Source organism: Papio anubis, chromosome 10 (assembly GCF_008728515.1).
Source record: "Papio anubis isolate 15944 chromosome 10, Panubis1.0, whole genome shotgun sequence".
In the NCBI taxonomy this organism is placed as follows: domain Eukaryota; kingdom Metazoa; phylum Chordata; class Mammalia; order Primates; family Cercopithecidae; genus Papio; species Papio anubis.
Genome location: NC_044985.1, coordinates 2987024 through 3010046, shown reverse-complemented (window position 1 = coordinate 3010046; position 23023 = coordinate 2987024). Strand labels below are relative to the sequence as shown.

Below are 23023 nucleotides of genomic sequence, written 5' to 3'. Positions count from 1 at the left end.
TAGCCGGGTGTGGTGGCACACACCTGTAGTCCCAGCTACTTGGGAGGTTGAGGCAGGGGAATCAGTTGAACCCAAGAGGCGGAGGTTGCAGTGAGCCACGATCACACCACTGCACTCTAGCTTGGAAAACAAAGGGAGACGCCATCTTAAAAAAAAAAAAAAAGAAAGAAAAGAAAACTTGGATCACGGTCATGGTTGCACTGGCCCACAAATTTACTAAAACTCATTGGATTATATACTTACAAGGGGTGATTTTATGGTATAAAAATTAAATCAATAGAGCAGCTTTAAAAAAAGGTTTGCCCATGATACTGGGAGAAGTAGGGCTTCTATTACATATTGACTAAGGATCAATATTCCAGGCTTCGAATAAAACGCATCGTCCCCATTGCGGGAAGGGTTTTTCAGTGCCCCTAACCCAGGTCTTAGAGGGCCATTAAGAAACAGATTAAGCTGAGCAGTACAAGAAAGAGGGAGGGAAGAAAGTATCATTTTCTAAATGACTATTGAGCCAGTGATGAAGCAAGATATGAATGTGAACACTCCTGTCTGCATCCCACTTAAGAATTATTGGCCGGGTGCGGCGGCTCACACCTGTAATCCCAGCACTTTGGGAGGCCGAGGTGGGTGGATTGCAAGGTCAGGAGTTCAAGACCAGCCTGGCCAAGATGGTGAAACCCTGTCTCTACAAAAAGTATAAAAATTAGCCTGGAGTGGTGGCAGGCGCCTGTAATCCCCCCTACTTAGGAGGCTGAGGCAGAGAACTGCTTGAACCCAGGAGGTGGAGGTTGCAATGAGCTGAGATCACGCCACTGCACTCCAGCCTGGGTGACAGAGTGAGACTCTCTCTAAAAAAAAAAAAAAAAAAAAAAGGAATTATTAAAAGCTTTACCCAGCAAGGTAGCCAGTTGGGTGGGCTACACAGCAGTCCCTCTCCCAACCTAACAACTGGAAATTGGTTTGTTTGTTCAGCAAGCGGACAGCTCAGCTCCAGTCTGCTTACCTGGTATGGTGTGCACTTCGTCCAGGATCATGAGGCCCCACTCCTGGGTCTTGAGCCACTCCATGACTCGCTCGGCCTCCCAGGACCGTTTGGTGGTATGGCCCAGCATGGAGTAGGTGCTAATGGCAACGGAGCAGCCGATGGGCTTGTCCTTGGCATCAGAGGTGAACCGGCAGATCTGGCTGTCATCAATGGTGGACCACATCTTGAACTGGGCTTTCCACTGCTCCACTGAAACGGCTGAGTTGCCCAGCACCAGACAGCGTTTTCTGACAGTGCATGCAGCAGTCACACCAACCAGGGACTTCCCAGCACCTACAAGAAATGAGTGCACCCAAGGACAGGTTGAAATGAAGGAGAGGGACAGGCAGAATGACTCACAAGTACAGCAATCTAGGAAAATGCCTTGCAATAGTCCACACAGCTGACATCTGTGTGACACACCCTGCTCCAGCCTGTTTTCTTCTTTATAATGAGACACGCTCACTTCACACACACATGAGAATTAGCAGGTGCTGGGGCCTACTGTAGCACTTTACATGCATCTCATTTAAATGTTAAAATCTCAAAACAAACTGGTGAAAAGAGAAATGCCTGTTACTGTCATTTTAAAGATAGAAAAACCTGGCTGAGCCACCTTGGCACGGTGGCTCACACCTGTAATCCCAGCACTTTGGGAGGCTGAGGTGGGTGGATCACTTGAGGTCAGGAATTCAAGACCAGCCTGGCCAACATGGTGAAACCCTATCTTTACTAAAGATACAAAAATTAGCCAGGCGTGGTGGCGGGCGCCTATAATCCTGGTTACTTGGGAGGCTGAAGCAGGAAAATAGCTTGAACCCAGTAGGCAGAGGTTGTAGTGAGCCGAGATGGCGCCATTGCACTCCAGCCTGGGTGACAGAGCAAGACTCTATCTCAAAAAGAAAAAAGACAGACTGAAAAACTAAAGCAGAGGAGTACTTTGCCTTGCCCACAGTCACGGGACAGTGACACTGCTGGGGCCCAGCATGCCTGGCCCACAGAAGGAGGGACTTGGCAAAAGAGCACTATTATTATTACACAGCGAACGGGGCTGAGACTTCAGGGATGCGCTACGTGTGTGCAGAGAAGATGAAATTCCAGGAGCTTCTGAGTTTACTACCATCCACCATTTAAAGATCAAGAGAAAAATCAAGCTTTTCCATTAAACAGAGATCCTTCCTTTATTATAAAAATACATTCTGTTGAGTTACCAGGAGTAAACGCAAATAAAAAAAATTGCAAAGTGAAATAAAAAAGAAAAACACCATCAAAAAATCCTTGGAGTTTTGGAAAAAAGAACCTCCCCTTCCCTGAAGACCTTGCCTCTGTAAGTCCTCAGTGGGGTCCCAAGGTGAGTCTGCTGTGGCCTCTGGCCAAGAAGCTAGGCTAGGACCTGACATTACTGAGGAAAAGTGGTCAAACAGGTGCCCAGGGGGCCACTCCTGCCTTTCCCTGGACTTGCACACCATCCTAGTCATCCAGGAACACCGTTTCTGTGCTAGGGAGTCTCCAAATACACAACCCCTAAGGCTGATTCAAGAACAGGAACCTAACGCCACTATGTGCAACAGCCCCTTGCCATTATTACAATCTCACCCCTTATCTGCTCTCATTTTTCTTCACTGCCTCTAGCACCACCCAAGATTGTACACATCTGCTTACCATCTGTCTCTTCCCCAGAAGAATGAGCTCCATGAGGTCAGAAGTGTTGTTCTAGCCACCATAATACTCCCAGTGTCCAGGCCAAGGCCCATGCACAGCAAGCACTCGAATACTTGTCAAGTCATGAATCAGGGAGTCACCTGATCTTGGCTTTTTAGCAAGGTGTGATTTAGTGACATGCACAGAGAGAAAGCGAGAGGTAGCTGGCAGATCCAGACACAGCAGCCTGGCCACCTTCTTAACTCCAGAACCACCTACCGCAGGGAAGAACAATGACCCCCGAACGTGCACGCCCGTTTCCAAACATCTTTCTCAGGCTCTTCTCCTGATAGGGTCTGAGGACAGCTGTGGGCTTTAGGTCAATGTTGATATCAGGGTTGACAGAATCATTCCGGAAGTCGTATTCTGCCAGGAGAGGGTACTCTAGGTGGATGCAACGTTTCTGGAGTTCCTCAATCATTTCCTGGAAAGTAGGCACAAAAAAGGTTTTAAAATCTTAACTCCAAAGTGTGCTCAAAAACATCACATCTTCTAACAGGTCTAATGGTCAAACAAGTGGCATTCTGTCTAAACTTCTACAGTTTTACATCTTGCTCAGTTAACAACTGGGATAAAGCACAGAAAAGCAACCCAAACTAACAACACTTTCAAAATGAAATCTAATCAGCAGGCAAAATTGACCTTCAGGCACTGTTTCTCACACCTCCTCAGCAACCTGTGAAGACCAGCCTACAGCCTGAAAAAGATACTGGGACTTTAAATCCATCAAGAGGAATGATGCCATGGCCCACAGATACTGAAAAGTAGAAAGCAATGCAGGGACCAACAGGGATTCCTTTCTTTCACACAGACTACAGGCAGAGTCGACACAGGGCTGGACTAACTTCTAACAGCAACTCAGTGAGGGAACCAAGAGGAAGGTCCATTCACTAACCTGCTTGACTTCAAAAGATACCGTCTGTGTCTCTTCTTCTTCTTCCTCATCCTTGTCCATTTGCTCATAGAAGTCAAACAGGTCCATGGGGATGTCAGATTTACCCTGTGGATCTGTCACTCGGGAAGTGGAGGGCCCACCACTGCCTTCAGCAGTCTTAGAAATCTGTGAGAGAGGTAGGTGCTGAATGTGCACACATCATTTAATTCTGCTGGTATCAAGCAAAGGGTGAAGCTGGAAAGGGTAGAAACCAGCAGGGCTGCCAGGTTGTAAGTGCTGGGTAAAAGACACCTGAGAACTGAAATCCTAAATGCCTGCCCCCACCCAAGGGCGACCCAGGCGTCCACGTACGGCAGATTTGCTCGTGAAAGTCTCTGTGATGAGCTCAGTGGCCTCCCCTTCAGAGTTCCTTAAGCGGCATTCTCGGATCACCGGGTCCTGGAGAAGATGCTGGATTACATCAGGGTGGGAGCTTTCAACGAAGTATCTACAAGCAGGGGAGGAAGAAGCGGTCTGCTGACCAGTAGGTACCTCCTGATTCCACTGCTCATTCAATCAGACGGTCTGGAAATACAAGCCTCAAGACTCTCCCCGCAACCCTTCGCCCAATCTGTACTATGAGCTGCTGGCCATGATTTAACATATCAGGGTTGTGGGCAAAGCCACACTTTGAGGTCAAGTAAGCGGGGGCCTGAGCCCAGCTCCATTGCTAGAGGAAATACAGTGGCCAGTGGACGAGTTTCCAGTCTGGGCCACACCTCGTGTTCCTCTTCTTTTATCTGTGCTTCAGAGGAGTGTGGTATAGGCACAGAGCAGACAGCATAAACATCAGGTCCTTCCCATATCCCTTTATTCCTGCTGGTGCGCAGAGAGTGACCATGCCTCGGGACAGGCCTGTCACGGAATCTCTTACCTGTTGTGCTTCAAGACCAGCTTGACTTTTCCATAGCTGACAGTACACAACTGCAAATAGAGATAACACCCAATAGGTAAATGTGCAGCTAACTCAGAACACATTCACTACTGGTCACATCTTACCCCAACCAACCAAGTGAAAAGTTCATTTTACTTTAGGGCAATCCTAACGGGTTCAGATATGCCTAAACTGAGCTTTTCCCACTGGCCTCTGCTTTCTGAGAACAAAATCTTCCTCTTGCCTGGCTAATTCTGATGCACATCCATTCAGTTATAAAACGCTGCTTAAAATCTCCTTGCATTCTGCCTTTCCTCTCTATTCCCACAGCCCCCACCCTAGCCTGAAGACCACACCAGTATTACTACAACTCCTTGCACAGAGTATGTGCACAGTAATTGCTGCTTAAACAAAACGCAAAGCCTCTTCACCAATGCTCCTATTTCCCCAAATAGAATGTAAGCATCTTGATGGCAGAGAATACAGCTTAAATCCTCCCAGGTTCCCAACCACCTTTAGGAAGGAATACAGTAGAGGCTGTGTGGTAACAATAAAAATTTGCCACTGAGGCCAGGAACAGTGGCTCACGCCTGTAATCCCAGCACTTTGGGAGGCCGAGGCAGGTGGATCACCTGCGGTCAGGAGTTCGAGACCAGCCTGGCCAACGTGGTGAAACCCCGTCTCTACCAAAAATATAATTAGCTGGGTGCAGTGGCGGGCGCCTGTAATCCCAGCTACTTGGGAGGCTGAGGCAGGAGAATCGCCTGAACCCGGGAGGCAGAGGTTGCAGTGAGCCAAGATCATGCCACTGCTATCCAGCCTGGGCGACAGAGCAAGACTCCGTCTCAAAAAAAAAGAAAAAAAAAATTTGCCAGACTTTGAGGGGCTGCCTGTCTCCGCTATTGTCCCTGATCCACCACTGCAGTGTGCCAACACCTACATCCCTGCAGGCAATTTGCAGCCAAGACTGAGCATAGCCAGTGTTGGTACAAGGTCCTCTCCTTGGGCACGCTTTCTTTTTTGTTGTTTTGAAGTGGAGGCTCGCTCTATTGCCCAGGCTGGAGTGCAATGGTGAGATCTCAGCTCACTTCAACCTATGCCGCCCGGGTTCAAGTGATTGTCTTGCCTCAACCTCCTGAGTAGCTGGGATTACAGGCACCCACCACCATGCCTGGCTAATTTTTGTATTTTTAGTAGAGACGGGAATTTTGCCATGTTGGCCAGGCTGGTCTTGAACTCCTGACCTCAGGTGATCCACCCGCCTTGGCCTCCCAAAGTGCTGGAGTTACAGGAGTGAGCCACTGTGCCTGGCCGGGCATACTTTCACATCACAGGAAAAGAGAGCTCTCTCCAGGACTCCTGCAGCTTCTCTGGGACTGCTTGCAGTGCCATACTGAATTCCTGCAGTACTCTTCTGCCACTTCAGATCCCAAGGTCTGAATCTGACTCCCTTTGGATCAACCAAAGGCAATGAAAGCCACTGTCCATCTCTTTTAAATGGCATTCACCCATCTCTCAGAAGAAACCCAGCATGTTCAACTATTAATCACATGGAACCCTCTTTGTTTTGTCAAAAACAACATCTGAAGTTGTTTTTGACTTTCCCTCATGGAACTTGTTGACTGTTGGTCTCCTGCAGATACTTAGCTTTAGACAGAGTTTACCACCTGTGTTAGTCAGCTTGGGTTGCCATAACAAAATTCCACAGACTGGGTGGCTTCAACGTTAGAACTGTATTTTCTCAGCGCTGTGGAGGTTGAAAGTCCATGATCAAGGTACCAGCCGATTCAGTTTCTGGTGAAGGCTCTTGTCCATGGACCACGTTCCCATTGTGTACTCACATGACAAGGAGGGCAGGTGACAGAAAGCATGCTCCGGTGTCTCTTCTTACAAGGACGCTAATCATATCGGACGACCTCATTTAGTCTTAACTACTTTCTTATTCCAATTACATTACCATTGGATATTAGGTTTTGAAGACAGAATTTGAGGGGAACACACCCAATTCCCAAATCCTCCCTGGCTACAATGGGCCTGAATTAGTAGCCCCTCTGTGTTAATACGCATGGCTGGGAGCAGCTCATGAGAAGCGTGGCCTCACCCAGAACACAATGCTGGACCCAGAGTGTAGCGGCTGGGGTAATCGGTCGTTATGCTCCCCACAGGAAATCTGAATGGCATATTCTCATGGCTGCCACAGGCTGACAATATGGAGTAACTACGCCCATTGTTACATTAGCAGGGCAGGTGGAATTGCTGACCTCAGCTGCCACTTGCCTTAATAAACTGCATAATTCCATCAGGGACTCCAGTCTTGCTGAGCTTCCTGAGGTACTCGGTGATGTCACTGGTTTGCAGCCCAACGCTGACGGCTGCATACAAGGAGTAGGCAGTTAGTTTGTACTCATGCACATGGGTTGGTCGGCACACTGGCTCTGCAATAGCCACCAAGAAGTCTTGGGCGTATTTGTAAACTGGAGAGAAGGCTTCCAAGAAGATATGGCCATCAGGAGCCTGAGAGACACCAAATGGACAAAATGGACAAGGAAACATGAGTTGCAGAGACGACTGGACTCTTGCCCATATCATTATCAAGAAAGAATAAGCTGCCCAACACCACAGATATTCTTGCAAGCACTCCTTCAGAAAACCGTGGGGCCTGTTACTTTAATCACATACGGAAGAGCAAAGAAAAATAGAAGAAAATGTTTCCAAAGTCAACAGCTGTTTCCCACTATTCTGCACACAGAAAGCCCATCTTACCGGCTATCCTCAAGTTACCTTTCGGCTAAATTTCAACTAAATGTAGAACATTAATTATTTTAAGTAGAGCAAAAGCTTGCTACTGAACGTGTCTTCCATTATTTGAGGAAACAAATTGTTACATGATACATGCTATTGATTCGGCAGATGAAAGGATTTACTACATGGGGTAGGGCTGGGGAAGCAGTGAGAGTAAACCGAGGGGTTAGAGCCGGAGGAAGCCCAGGCCCGGCCGGCACACGTGTGCGCAACTGCTGGGCCGTTCCACCGAGTGGATGAAAGCTCTCTCCCGGCCGATTCTAGGGCAGTAGCCTGAATGTCAGTTTTGACTCTGAGAATGCCCAAGATTTAGCCGCCGCTCCGCACACTCCCGGGCCCTGCCCAAGCTAAGGGCATGCTTACCACCCAGAGGGGCCTGGAGGTGTGGTCGTCCTTCAACGGCATCTGCAGCCTGTAGTCCTTGGCTCCATATTCATCCACCTTGGTGCCGGACTCATCCACCTGCTTCCCCGCCGCCGAGGGAACCGCTTCCTGAGGGTCGTTCCCAGGGGCGTCCTCTTCATCATCCTCTTCATCCTCATAGTGCCGCTTCCTGGATTTCTTCTTGTCTGCAAGATACCGACACACAAATAAGCCCAGCAGGAGTCTCGGATTCCCTCCGCACCGCTGGGCAGCATTTCACCTGTGCCGCCGCCGCCGCAAACTCCTAGCTAAGAGCCACCAGCATCCCACGGGCGTTGCGCCCCTCACCCGCCTCCCCCAGGCCGAGTTCGCCGGGCTGCGCCCAGGTCCAGCATCTCTCCCGCCCAAAGGCCTGTCCCGAGGGGGTGCGCGCGGGAGGACCGGCAGGGTCGGCCGGCGCGGAGAAGCCGGGAGCAGCTCCGAGGCAGAGCGCGGGGCAGGGCCGGCGAGCGCAGTCGTGGCTGAGCGTGCCCGCGCCACGTCTCACCGCGGTCCGCCCGGTCTCTTTTGCCCATGGCAGCTACAGCAGCAGAGAAGGCCCAGGCTCCCACAGCAACGCCGCGGCATCCACTGTCGGGGACTTCCGGCTCAATCCGGAAGCTCCTTGTTGTCCACACAGGACGTCCCGCCTCTGGGCGCCGTGATGGCGGGGGCTGGAAGAGCGGGGAGCTGGCGGCGGCAGGCGTCGTTCGTTTCTTTACAACTGAAGGAAAATACTGTGTGTTGAGCACCTGCGTAGTGCGCGAATGAAAGGCCTTATCCTCCCGGAACTTAAATTTTAATGAAGCGATGTGGGCAATAAACAAATTTGATAAAGACAGAGAGAATATGACCTGAGTCCATGGGTAAGGAAGAATTTTTTTTTTTTTAATTAAAAAAAAATTTGGCTGAGCACGGTGGCTCATGCCTGTAATTCCAGCACTTTGGGAGGCTGAAGTGGGTGGCTCACTTGAGATCAGGAGTTCAAGGCCAGCCTGGCCAACATGGTGAAACCCCATCTCTACGGAAAAAAAAAAAAAAAGTAGCCAGGCATGTGGCACACGCCTGTAGTCTAAGCTACTTGGGAGGCTGAGGTGGGAGAATCACTTGAACCCAGGAATTAAAGGCTGCATTGAGCTGAGATTGCACCACTGCACTCCAGCCTGGGCAACATTTTTTTTTTTTTTTTTTTTTTTTTGAGTCGGAGTCTCGCTCTATTGCCCAGGCTGGAGTGCAGTGACACGATCTCGGCTCACTGCTAGCTCTGCCTCCCGGGTTCATGCCATTCTCCTGGCTCAGCCTAAATAGAGCAGGTTACCCTCAATAATGTGGATTGGCCTCTTCCAAATCAGTTGAAGGCCTTAAGAGCAAAGACAGGTTTCTCAAGGAAAAAGGAATTTTGCCTCCAGACTGGAACATAGAAAGTTCTGAGTTTCCAGCCTTTGGACTCAAGACTACAACATCAACTCTTACCTGAATTCCCAACTTGCCAGCCCCCACAATTGCGTGAGCCAGTTTTTTAAAAATAAATGTCTCTCGCTCGCTTGCTCAGTGGGCCTCCTGGTTCTGTTTCTCTGGAGAACGTAACACAGATTTTTGGTATGGAAAATAGGGTACTGCTGTAACAAATACCTAACAATGGGAAAGTGGTTTTCGAATTGGGTAATTGATAGAGGCTGAAAGAATTTTGAGGCGCATGATAGAAAAGCCTCTACTGTCTTGATGAGCCTTGGTAGAAATATGGACATTAAAGGTGATTCTGGTGACGGCTCGATGGAAAGGAGAAATACGTTATTGAAACTGGAAGCAAGTGATAGAGAACTTGCCTGAATTGTATTCTGTTGGGTGGAAAGTAGAACTTGTAAGTGATAAGCTAGGACATTTTAACCATTTTCTACGTAATGGTTAAAAGTGAGGCCTGGGCCGGGCGCGGTGGCTCATTCCTGTAATCCCAGCACTTTGGGAGTCCGAGGTGGAGGATCATGAGGTCAGGAGTTCAATACCAGCCTGGCCAATATGATGAATCCCCGTCTCTACTAAAAATACAAAAATTAGCTGGGCATGATGTCGCGCGCACCTGTAGTCTCAGCTGCTCAGGGGGCCAAGGCAGGAGAATCTCTTGAACCCAGGAGGCAGAGGTTGCACTGAGCAGAGATCATGCCACTGCACTCCAGCCTGGGCGACAGAGTAAGACTCCATCTCAAAAAAAAAAAAAAAAAAAAAAAGGCCTGCTTTCTCTTTACTGCTTATAGTGAAATGTGAGAAGAGATACACTGAAGGTGGAATTGTTCAACAAAAGGAACCAGAACTTGAAGATTTGGATCATTCTTAGCGTACTCACATTGTTTAAAAAAAAGAGAGAGAGAAAGTATGCTCTGGAGAAACACTAAGGATGTGGACAACCATTTATTTGCAAGAGATTAGGTGCGTGGCTTATAGACCCAATGACCCATCTCCACAGAAACCTGGACAGTTTTGACTGGGGTACATAGATGGGATGAAATGAAGGAAGGCTGTTGGACTTCCAGGATTCCACAGGTAGGAAAAGGATTGGCAGGGGCAGTTCAGAGGCCAGTGAGCCTGCTTCCGCCACCATGCAACTGAAGGGGACAGGCTTGGGTTTGAACCCACTGCCACCACCTCCTCAGTTCTGAGGGTGTAGGACTGCAGCCCCAGTGGGTCCTGAGGAACAGAGCATCAAGCCATTGAGGATTATTCTCAAGCCTTAAAATCCTATCTCATTGGCCCTGTTAGGTGTCAGACTTGCTTGGCGCCTGCAAGTCTTTTTCCTTCCCATTTCTCCCTTTTGGAATGGAATGTGTGTATCCTCTGCCTATCCCATTGTAATTTGGAAGCAGATAACTTACTGCTGTCATGGGTTCATAGATAGAAAGGAAATTTGCCCCACCAGGAAACCTTACCCAGCATCAATTGATTTGGATGATTTCAGTGATAAGATTTGAACTGGTATTTAGATGATATTGGACTTGGAGTTGATGCTGGAATGGCTGACTCTTGTTGACGTCGAGATGGGGTGAATATACTTTGCATGTGGGAAGGATATGAAGTTTTAGGGGCCAGAGGACAGACTATGGGTTGAATTGCGTCCCCCATTCCTCAAAAAGTTATTTTTTGTTTTTGAGACAAGGTCTTGCTGTTGCCCAGACTGGAGTGCAGTGGTGCAATCTGGGCTCACTGCAGCCTCGACCTCCTGGGCTTAAGTGATCCTCCCTCCTAGCCTCCCAAGTAGCTGGGACTACAGGCATGCCACCATGCCTGGCTCTTTGTATTTTTTTTTTTTTGTACAGATGGGGTTTCGCCATGTTGCCCAGGCTGGTCTTGAACTGCTGGACTTAAGCTGTCCATTGCCTTGGCCCCCCAAGTGCTGATATTAGAGGCGTGAGCCACTGCACCTGACCCAAAAAGGTATTTTGAAGTCCTAACCCCTACTACCTCTTAATATGGCCTTATTTGGAAACAGGGTCTTTATAGAGGTAATCAAGTTAAAATCAGGTCATTAGGGTGGGCCTTAATCCAGTAACTGGTCCCCTTATAAAAAGGGGAGCACACACATTTGTGTCGATAGACACACAAAGAGTACCACGTGCTGATGGAAGCAGAGATTGGAGTTATGCTGCCACAGACCAAGGGATGCTATCAGAAGTCGGAAGAGGCAGCTGGACACAACGCCGTGGAGCACATGTAGTCCCAGCTACTCAGGAGGCTGAGGTGGGAGCCCAGAAGTTTGAAGCCAGCCTGGGCAACATAGTGAGACCCAATTTCTAAACTATAAAAAATAAGTTGGAAGAGGCAAGGAAGGATTCCTTTATGGGTTTCAGGAGCATGGTCCTACTCACACCTTGATTTCAGACTTCTAGCCTCCATAACTGTGAGACAATAAATGTTTTATTACAAGCCACCCAATTTGTGGTACTTTGTTACAATAGCCCCTATTGTTGGGCATTTAGAGTTTCAAGTTTGGAATTTATAGATGCGACTTACAACCTTCACAGTCTATTTCCACAGGTTAATTCCTAGATATAAATTGCTGGATCAGAGGATATACAAGATTCTGAAGTTTAAGACGGGGTCTGGTTCTGTCATGAAGACTGCAGCACAGTGGTGCGATCTCAGCTCACTGCAACCTCTCCCCCAGGCTGAAGCGACCTGCCCACCTCAGCCTCCTGGGTAGCTGGGACCACAGGCATGCACCACCACACCTGGATGATCTCTGTAGTATTTGTAGAAACGGGGTTTTACCATGTTGCCCGGGCTGGTCTCAAATTCCTGAGCTCAAGCGGTCCGCCTACCTTGGCCTCCCAAAGTGCTGCGATCACCATACCCGGTCTATTCTGAGGTTTCTGATTCTGATTTTGAGATTTCAATTCTGAGGTTGTGTTAAGTTGCCCTCTATAGCAAAGTGTTAAATTATCTCCACCGGGCGCGGTGGCTCACGCCTGTAATCCCAGCACTTTGGGAGGCCCAGGCAGACGGATCACGAGGTCAGGAGATGGAGACCATCCTAGCTAATATGGTGAAACCCCGTGCCTACTAAACATACAAAAACAGCTGGACGAGGTGGCGGGCGCCTGTAGTCCCGGCTACTCGGGAGGCTGAGGCAGGAGAATGGCAGGAACCTGGGAGGCAGAGCTTGCAGTGAGCTGAGATGGCGCGACTGCACTCCAGCCTGGGCGACAGAGCCAGACTCTGTCTCAAATAAATAAATAAATAAATAATCTCCAACACCATGTGAGAGACCGTTCCTTAAACTCAATAGGTTTGATTGTAGGGTTTGTGTTTGTTTTTAATCATCATTAGTTCTGATTTAGGAAATCAAGATGTCCAGCCAAAGATATACTACAAGTTGGGTGGAACATTATAGACTTAGATACTGGAAAGATTTAGTTTAGTTTCATTGTTTTTAGATTTGTCTGTGCTTGGTCTCCTAGAGAGTGCTCAACTCAAGCAAGGAGGGAATAACTGTAAATAAAATGTGTCCAAGAATAGATCTGGAAAAACCAATCACAGTGGAAATAAATATTAGCTTTATTAACACTCAAAGTGCCATTCATTTATATTCATTCCATAAGTCCAGAAGGTTACTTAGAGTAAGCCTTTGCACCACAATCTTTCAAAAAAATGAACATGTAAGAAAAAGCAATTTTCATTGTGCTAATTATTGCAGGCCTTCATGCATGTAAACCTAAACAAAATGTGTGCCAACGATATACAAATTTCCATATAAACAAAGTCATTGATCACTAACAAAATATAAACATGGTTTCTTTTATATTAGATTTTTAAAAAAAGCTATTTACCAGCAAGAAAAAACAAGTACCTAGAAATTATAAAACTCAGAAATAGTATACATTTTTACAAGCACAATTTTGAATGACAACACAAAATCAAAATGTGCATGAAATGTGGCACGTACCACACTATATCTGGCTTCTGGTAGGTTTTCCTAATCACACCGGTTCCTTTTAACATCATAAACTTAGTGACATTCGACTTCAACAGTGGACTTTATTCCTAACATGAGTAATTTTACATGGTACCGCATATTTAAAACAAAGTTTTCTTTAATACAACATTGTCTGATTGGAAATTTCATTTCCAATTCTTTTTCTGCCGGTTACTTAAAACACACAGTACAATATAAAGACACAACGAATGTTTGGACATTTCAAAACCAATTTATAGTCAATTACAAAGAATCACAATATGCCAATATACTGTTTTATAAACCCAGTCTGACCTTGCCCAGTGATAGAAAAACTAAAAGTTGAAATATTTTGGGGTAGAATACAGGAAATATTCAAAGACAACAGTAGGACAAGCCAACAGCAACTGGAGATAGAAAAATCTTGACATCTCGAGACAATTTAGTTTCTCACATTTTTCCATAGCTCTGAGAATTCAAAGGCCATTTTTAGCGGTGTGTTTTTGCTACTGCTTAAAACCTATTTTTCCCTTAATTTGCATTTCACAGAATTCTCTTAAAGAGAATTTAATGCTTTTTCTTGCAAGAGTATTTTAATTGGGCTCTAAGTATGATTTGCATTCAATTCTGAAAATACAAATACATTTTGAATGGTTAAAAACAAAATTTTAAAAATACTTTTGATCAGCCAGCTGAAAATATATTCATATAGTAAATAATCTCTCAGAAAGCTTTTATATATATTTAATTATCACAACTAAATAGTACCCTTATAAAACAAGTTCATAAAAATGTAGAAATGAAATGAAAGAAAGAACTTACTGGGATATATACATGTGCCTACAGACAGAAAAAAAATCTCCACACAAACATACATCCCCTGATACACAGAGCATACTTTCAACTTAGTAATGGATAATACATTATAAAATTTTCTAATTTCTATTAATGTTGAACTCCTGAGTTCTTCAACAAAGAACCATAGATAAGTATAGTCTGTAAAAGCAAAAAGGTCCATTTAAGTCAGTAATAGCAGTGCAGTAACTGATGGCTACATCTTGAAAGAAGTTAAAACATAAAGACACAGACAGTAGTTCAATGCACGCATTCATGATGCTCATACACTCATCAACAATTATTGGTCAGAGTAGTAAATCAGTGTACAAATTAAACATTTCCAAAAATGTGCAAAAATGTCAATCTTAATAGGAAAAAAACCCTTTGTACATAATTATAAACTGCCCAGCATTCAACTGAGATTAGAAACATTTACAGAGAGAAACCAATAGGTTAAATATAGAGATTTTAATGGCTACATTTAAAAATGTACATTATTATGTCAAAGGGTAAATTTACAAATTGATAATCATAGTTTGCAACAACTCAAAGTTTATTCTCAAATTTATCCAAGTTTACTTTTATTTACAATGAATAAAAAGAACCATGTGAAATGTAAGAGATGTCAGACATTAAAAGTATTTTTGGTATTAACTCTTATAATATTTCAGAATTCAGGGTAGCAAAATTTTAAAACCAATAACAATAGAAAAAATGTAAACCATTTACTAATTAAGATTGCATTAAAACAACTGTTGGTTTTTAAAGAAGTATTTTTATCCTTAGACACTGTACTTTCAATTGAATAGCATGTATTGCAAGAGTTTGGCACACTTCCTTTTGCCCATAAGCCTCTCCAGCTCAGATGTTTCAACTAATCCTCTCTTCTTATTCCAGATGGAAAAAATTCTTTGGAAAAGTAAGAATACATCAAATCCATTTTGTATCTATCTAATAGAGTTTAAGATGTAATTTTGTTACTTCTCTCCTCCAAGTAAAGCTAATGCTAAAATCATCACTAGTTACATATGCTTTTAAAAAATAAATTCTAAAAGAATATTTAAAAATAAGTGAACTTAAAAGTGCTTTTTGGTATGGTCATGAATTTTACTGTTCTCAACTGCATTAAGGGATTCAGAAATTATTTGGGGACAAGTCCTGCACATATAGTAGAAGCAGACACTTCCTTCTGTTCCAAAATGTCTATGGCACAAAGCAGACATCAGTCCGGAACTTACTTTTCCTCACAGCTTTGCTGAAATGCCCCTCAAGTCAAACCCAAGTTCATAAATGTTAAGACGCTAGGAAGAAAGTCCGCCATCAACCTGAGGCATCAGACGTTAATGTCTGTCTATGTGCACTGGTGGTCAAGTGACATTAACAAGACTGGCACATGTACAAGCTTAAATTCATGTCTACATAGTTCCTCAAAAGTGGAAGTAACTTCTGCATGTCTAAATGCAAACACTGATCACCTGTCCTTTTCCTTGAAGGATATACCAGAATACAAATTCTACTAGTATCTGCTTTATAATTTTTACACTATTAGCTTACAAGTGGACAGAAGTAACAGTGCTAATTATTTTGGCTATGTGTACAGGGAATATAAAAGCTTTGGTTTAAAGTGATTCTGATAATACAGATTGTGTTACAAACAAGAAGTCATCAGGCAGAAGGAACAATGGTACCGATTTAATGCCTTTGCTGTTATTAACAAAAATACCGTATGACTGTCAATTAAAATGCACAATTATAAAAAATATGAAGAATTCTATGAGACTGTATACAGGCAACAGATAAAATGTATTCTTTTCTTTACTGTAGCTATGACTCCTCCCTCATCTTTCTGAAGCTCAACCTTGAATGCTTACATGACCATTGAAAAAAGAATCTCTAGGCTCCCCCAAGAGCTCATGTCCATCAACAGCTCTGGAAGGTGAGTATGGGGAGATGGGAGGCCAGTACTTCCCACACCTACCATGGGATCCCGTCCAAACCATGGCAGAAGTCAAAGCCAAGCCAAAGACAACTATGAAGCAGGAACAACTGCTTCATAGCATGCTTCCCCTAGCCAACCAAAAAGAGGTATAAGAGAATTTCCTTGTGAATACTTGGTAAGCTAAGGAAGCTTATTTTGATAATATTTGGCAGAATTTCAGCTCCAAAAAGTTCAGGAAGAACTATGTAAAATCAATTACCTTCTATTTAAGAATTATATATAAGATTATTATACATATACACAAATTGAGTTTTAATCTACTTTTAGCAACCAAGAGTATGGCAATTTATAATCAATATCATTATTATACAATCATTTATACTAGCTACTTGTGGAAAATGTACTGGTGTTCCTACCCAAGGATGACTACACTCACTGTATGTCATCAGTAGGTCATACATTTGAGTTGTTCTTCCAAAACCAGAAACTGAGCTAAATCAAACACTCATACCTTTCCCCTTCTTCCTTCCTACCCCTGCCTCCAACTCACCACCATACACACACACACACACACACACACACAGAGGCGCACATGCACACACTTCACAGAAAAGTAACTTAGACTATTAGCGAAAATGTTAGCTGAGCATTAAGGACTAGAATCTGCTATCCCTGGATTTCCTACTCACTGTCCTGTCTCATTGCCTTAACATTTGTAAACCATGTGAATGACTTCCTTAGGGCAAAAACAAGTACTGTAACTCTACCATGAAAATCATAACTGAACAATAATAATATACCAAGAACTTGGACAGTGCCAATGTGACTGAAAATCAAGTATTCAACCCAGAAAACATTTACATGTCTCTTTAGAACGAGAATACCTCTTTCTACGCTTATTGGGAATTCATGTCTAGTGGAAGCTGCACCGTGTCTATCACAGACAAATCCTAATGTTTCTCTCCTAACATTTATTATTTATTTAAAAAAAAAGGAGGTAGAAAAGGGTAGGAGGAGGCAGGCATTAAGAAACATTTAAGGACCAATACACAGTCTAAGGCCAAATGAACTTGTGAAGCCTACTGATTTTGGAAAAAATCTTCATTTTGGTGGGTAACTTGAATTATTAATATAAAATAAAATTAAGGCATACAGAGAAAAGGCACTACTAAAAATTAACAATTGGATTGCTTTTCATTAACATTTAACCAATCTTAAAATTCAAATAAATATGAACATTACATTTGTAAAACAAAGGCCAAACTTAGTAATAAAACAATATGATCTCAAGAAACTGTCCTGATCTTAGTATAAATAACACTGTTGACAGAGTTCGATTTCTATCAAATGTTTTGGGTATTTTCACAATTTAGACCAAAATAAAAGTATGTTTTCTTTAAAAGAGACACTGGGAGAAAAAAACGAACAAAAAACCACTATTACGGAATAAATGCTCCCCATCACCGGAACTGTTGAGTAGAGGCTGGGTTTTGCAGTAAGAGGGGGTCCTGAGAGAGATGCTGTGTGACCTGGTTGGGGAGGTGATCCCTCCAGTTTGGGGACACTTTTACTCTAATCCCTGTTGTCAATGACATTTCAGTTTATAACAGCCAATGATTACCTAAAATTGTTTTTCCCTTACTTAATAAAAAATAACATTTTAAAACATCACTGCTGAACTTTCAGAGTTAGCGTATGCCATAAAGTAAGTAACTGCTTGCCCATGTTCCTCCTAGATTGTGACCTCCTTAATAAGGATGTTAATTTAGTACCTGACATAGTAAGTTACAATTATTGAATAAACAAATGAAGAAGATTCGTTCTATTAAAAAAGACAGATTTGTATATTTAATTGACACCAGGTGATTTTATATCAAGCTATCAGTTCCCAGACTCCAGATAAAATCACTGGCACAGAACCTTGCCATAGACCAAGGAGTCTACATCTAGCTTGGTCATCCTGCTAAACTATTCACATCTGATTTTATTTTCTAAGTGATTTCACATATCTTGTAACAGCTCCATCAGAAATACTACAGAGCAGATCTGACATATATAAGAACTGGAGTAGCAGAAACTTAATCGAAAGAAATAGTTTCATCTTTTTAATGCAGTTTCTATTGGGAATAAGGTAAAGACTCTCAAGTGAAAGCCAATTCAATTTACTCTGAAATTAAGGTTTAAAATTTTCTTTTATAGTTCAGCAAATGCATTAATATTTTAATTCCTTATATATATTATGTAAGGGTAACTGTGCCTTTTAAAACTTTCTAAGGCAATAGTCATTTTTTTAAGTTAGAAAGATGTTTTGTAAACAAGGAAAAGTGCTGAGAATTTTCAAGATATTCATACTGAAATTTTCAGTCTGTATAATTTTAAATACATTTTAAATAATTACCAACCCATCAAAATTTCCATTAGTCATTATAATATTTTTTAACCCTTTTATTCAATACAACACTTTGTTTGCAATGTAAAAGATCTTATATTTGGTCCAAGCCTAAGTTATGCCACTTTGAATCTCTCAAGGCCTTAAGTAGAAAGATATTTCCTGAAAAGCACATATAAGACTGCTAGTGAATCTTCTCCAGCACCAAAAAGTCTGCCACTGTCAAAGCAGAATGCATTTTAAAGGCACAAAGTCAGCAGTCTGACCATTTTCCAGCGTCAGCAAAGAAGCATTACAGTATAGAAGAATCAATTGTGCATTTAAGAAACAAAACACATGGAGAGTTATCTTAAAAAGTTCAAATTGCATTTGTTGATCCATACCATTATTAGAAAGAAGGAAAAAAAAACGGAGTGTTACATTTAACTTCCCCAATGAAGCTGTTTTCTTTCAAAACTTTCTTTCTTAAATTTACTTTTGGTCTTCCATACCCTCCGCCCCCACACCGTCAAGCTTTTTTGTTCTAGTAGTTTTTATATATATTAACTTTTATTGTGGTTTTTGGTACCTTCACAACTTGTTTGAAATAAATTCACATCATATTTTATATAATAGCTCTGTAAACTACTTGTCTATTTTTAAGTCTTTACATAAAGAACATTACTTTCCCATAGCTAATAATATTTGTCTTATACAGCAAAGGCCTTCCGCAGCAGTGTTAAAGTAGTAGTTTCTTTTCAGGTGCCTTTATTTTCTATAGCATTTAGAAAAGAAAACAGAGACTGAAAAAAAACAGTTTTGCTCTGGGTTCTACAGTCTCACCGGATTTCTCGCTAAAGAGCGTGTCTTATATTCTGCACTGCTGGTTACCCTGACAGACCAAAAATGAGCCAAAGGAAAAGCACAACTACACAAGACAGATATGAAGGAAAAGCCCACTGGTCCAGAGACCATGATCTTGCTCAAGTAGAAAAGATGCCCTCATTCATAAAAGATAAAGAAATTATAATAGATCCACACACTTGGGGATTGTTTCTAGAACAAGATTTGGCAGTTGCTTTACCAAGGCAGGGGCACCTCATTCTTGTTCTTCCCTGCAAACTGCTTCAATTATAAGAGTATGAGAGAAGCATTGACAACTAATTTTGTGCTTTGACTTCTTAGACTAGCTAGTGGAATTTCAAATATTCCTACAGGGAATGCTAGGTAGGACCTTGGCACAGTAAACCAAGACCTACCTAACTTCAGAAACAAAGTGTCTTAAAAGAGTCCCTAAATAAGCACACCTTTTGGCAGAAAATAAGAATACCTGAGTCCCTTATGAATCCCATGAAAGGGATTTTGGGGCCTCCAGGAAGACTATTGTTTTCTAGACCTTTAAAAATAAAGTACTTAGCACTTGCTTTAACATGCTGAAAAAAACGGCAAGTGGCCAAATTACTGATATCTTCATGTTTTATAGCACAATTCTATTAAGAGATAGTGGGGCCTTTCCCAGCTGTCTTGTTCCATTTAATAATGTCCTTGCTCTTAGTAGATACATTGTACTAGAAATACCTGGCAGCTTTTTAACCTTCCCATTAGTAGTTAAAACTTTGTTTTGGTAAGTTTTTTTTTTTTTTTTTTTTGCCCAAAATTATGAATTTTAAGGAAAGAATATATAGAGATGGCTAAGTTCAAAAGGCTCGGTGTTCCAATTCAGTTTGTTCCTAAAAGGAAGAGTTACCTAGGTGGGTGCAATATGCAGCTGGTAAAGTGATTGCTATTTGCTGCTTGTTGAGATCATTCGCCCTTGACTTAAGCAGCAGTAGCTGATCTTGTAAAATCCTCAATTTGCATTACATCACTTTCTCTTTGAAATTTCCTTTCCTTTCTTGCATTTACTGCTTTGTAAATAGCTGTTTTCAGTTTGTAACTGGGACTGATCTTTACATCAGGGTTTCTCAACCTCAGCACTTCTGACATTTTGGGCAGGGTAATTCTTTGAGGGGTGAGGTTGCTTTCCTTGTGTATTACAGTCTATTTAGCAGCATCCCTGGCCTCTCCCAATTCATGCCACTAGTATCCTTCCAGTTGTGACAACCAAAAATGTCTCTAAGAATTGCCAAATGCCTAGTGAAATTATCCTCGCTCCACTTTTGGCAACCACTGTTTCACATGATACCTGTTTTTTTGGAGGTGCTTTAGTATTCTGTGATCCTAAGAACAAAGGTTTCATCTCCCGACATAACACATAAATATTACTAATTGAACTCTTCGTTCCTAAGGAATGTTATCTATGGGGAATCAGGAGCTAGAAATAGAAGATGGTATACATGATTTTGATTATTTCTCCATTCCTTTAATTTTGGGTCGTCCCCCTCAAGTAAAACAAGTTTAAAATACACTAAACACCGAATGTTTTTCATTATTTCTACTGACTGGCAAATGTGGTCTCTTCTACTGCTCACACATTTGATAAGAGCGATCTCCTTTTGTCTTTTATTTCGATTTGCTCACGACTTGACTTTAAAATAAAAGGTTTTCCGTGTGTGTGTGTGTGTCTGTGTGTTTAAGCAGAAAGCTATCCCTCAAGTTTACAGATTCCAGTAACATGGATCTATTATAGTGTATTTGCTTATTATACTGGTTAGGATTAACAAATAAACATACCTCTCAGAGATGCGTATCTTCTATCAAGACTCCTACTGAGCAAAAAGGTTGGTAGACAGAGGTTAGGATCTAAAGAATACAGATATAAGAAGAAACCTATATTCTTTAAGTTGAGTACCTACCCTAAAGTTTAGGGCTCAACCCCACAAATGAGGATATATTTTAAATACTATCACTAAAAACTACAAATTATACATCATTTTCTTCTCCTTGTTTTCCATGTCTTCCCATCGCCACTGATATGTCAGTGATAGAGGGAATGACTCTACAATCTTTAGGTATTCCAAATGATTTGTTTGTACTAAAAAGAGTGACTATGTACTAAAGTGCTTTATCTCTCTGAACCACATCAGTACATTATAAAAATTAAAAAAAAAAAGTTTCAAGTTCTTGTAAGGGAAAAAAAGATTAAATATAAAAAATTTAGGTTATTATTATTATTAAACAAATTTAACCAAGAATCAAGAGAAATACTTTCCCTCTTGTCTTTTTTTCTCCCCCATCTCTCTTTTTTTATAAAAAAGAAAAGTGCAGTCAGAGAGAAGGTGAATGAATAGATGGGAGCTAGAGGCACAGGAGAGGTTACTGGCTGCTAGTGATAATGCACAAACATGTGCCTTAAGAGTTCATCAGCTGAAGGTCTCAGTTTGGCCTCTACAAAAATCCGTTTGAGGAAATCTCGAGTATAGTCTGAGACATGAGGTGGCAGCTTTGGGTTTGTTGGCTGAGTGGCAATTTTAAAGATGGCAGCCATTGCTTCAAATTCAGCCCAAGGCGGCTTTTCAGTTAGCATTTCTACCACAGTACATGCAACACTCCTGAAAAGAAACAAAAAGAAATACATTACACAAACAATAACATGAAAGAAAGCCAGTTAGCTAGAAAATGAGAAACAGGCATTAAGTCCATGTATATTTAAATATGACTTAACTTCAAATTCAAAGCTTCATTAAAAAGTTCTAATTTTGTAAAACTGTAATTTAAACATAAAAATCAATTTAAAACAACAATTTAATGACTATCACTTAATTCAAACGGTTGGGCAAAGAACATTATTCATCTTATTATTTTTGTTTTACATAATTTCTAACCTGACATTAAAAATAATTTTTGTCTTTATCTTACAAAGAATATAAACATTAGAAATCAATTGCCTTCCGGTGCCTAAAATGAACATCTGTTAAAGTCTTTTCTGGGTGGGAAGCAGAAAATGGTCATTTCATGGTCTAACTTAAAATTATAAAAGAATTAAAGATTAAATGAATTATAAGACACTGACAACAAAGATGAAGTACTTTTAAAGGTCTTTAGACAAACAAAGTAACTATTTACTTCTGTAATAGCAAAAAGCTTTTTAATGCTGAGGTTTGCTCACGACAAAATCCTTCCTAAAGAATGGAGGACAGGTTCAAGGATTCTAAATATTTAATCAATTATAAGCCTCACTAAGGCATAATTAATACAGTGTTAATCTTTGCAATTCTTACATCCTATTTTGGAAGTACAAAAGATAATTTACATCTGCCTCAGTAATTCAATCCCAGGTGGAAATACATAAGGCGGCAGATGGTTTTCAAGCAAACTTCACATCAAAACCTACCAGATGTCCGCTTTTCTTCCATAGCCTTCTCCACTGATGACTTCAGGGCTCATCCAGTATGGTGTGCCCGTGACAGACTTCATTCCTGTCCCTGAGAGACAGATGGTCTGAAGCCGTTTGCTGGCCCCAAAATCTCCTAGTTTGACATTGCCTGTTGAATCTCTCAGGATATTTGCCCCTAAAAACAAGAAATTGCCTCATTTCATTAATTTTATTGGCCGTCTGGAATACAGTATAAAAGAACAATGGCACAGAATTACTTCATAGACTCTTCTCTTTGTCCCCAAAGTTAGGCTGCTTTTCATCTTCTGGCAGTAGCTGGCATAATGCTAGTCACACAGGTGGTGCTCATTAAGGATGTGCTGCAAGAACGCTACATTTTTAGGTCAGCTGTGTGTTTAGGACCTAGGACATTTCTACTGAAAA

At 42.1% G+C, this 23023-nt stretch overlaps 2 protein-coding genes across 3 annotated transcripts in view; both read right to left on the bottom strand.

Annotated features, from left to right (window-relative positions):
- ERCC3 (ERCC excision repair 3, TFIIH core complex helicase subunit) overlaps nt 1-8376 on the bottom strand; it is a 38169-nt gene extending 29793 nt beyond the window's left edge. Inside the window, exons 1-8 of one of the 2 annotated variants that reach the window (XM_003909258.4) lie at nt 8246-8376; nt 7699-7904; nt 6811-7047; nt 4534-4583; nt 3972-4107; nt 3621-3785; nt 2945-3149; nt 1004-1318 (exon numbers count right to left, since the gene is read on the bottom strand). In XM_003909258.4, coding sequence (XP_003909307.1) covers nt 1004-1318; nt 2945-3149; nt 3621-3785; nt 3972-4107; nt 4534-4583; nt 6811-7047; nt 7699-7904; nt 8246-8273 — 1342 coding nt within the window. In that variant the 5' untranslated portion in view covers nt 8274-8376. Of the gene's footprint in view, nt 1-1003; nt 1319-2944; nt 3150-3620; nt 3786-3971; nt 4108-4533; nt 4584-6810; nt 7048-7698; nt 7905-7978; nt 8087-8245 lie in introns of those variants that run through there. The other variant, XM_009185110.4, reaches the window with a different exon arrangement.
- A 4383-nt stretch (nt 8377-12759) lies between these two features.
- The window catches only part of MAP3K2 (mitogen-activated protein kinase kinase kinase 2), an 89768-nt gene continuing 79504 nt past the window's right edge, over nt 12760-23023 (bottom strand). The window contains exons 16-17 of the mRNA XM_021923471.2: nt 22598-22775; nt 12760-21815 (exon numbers count right to left, since the gene is read on the bottom strand). Coding sequence (XP_021779163.1) covers nt 21590-21815; nt 22598-22775 — 404 coding nt within the window. The 3' untranslated portion in view covers nt 12760-21589. The remainder of the gene's footprint in view (nt 21816-22597; nt 22776-23023) is intronic.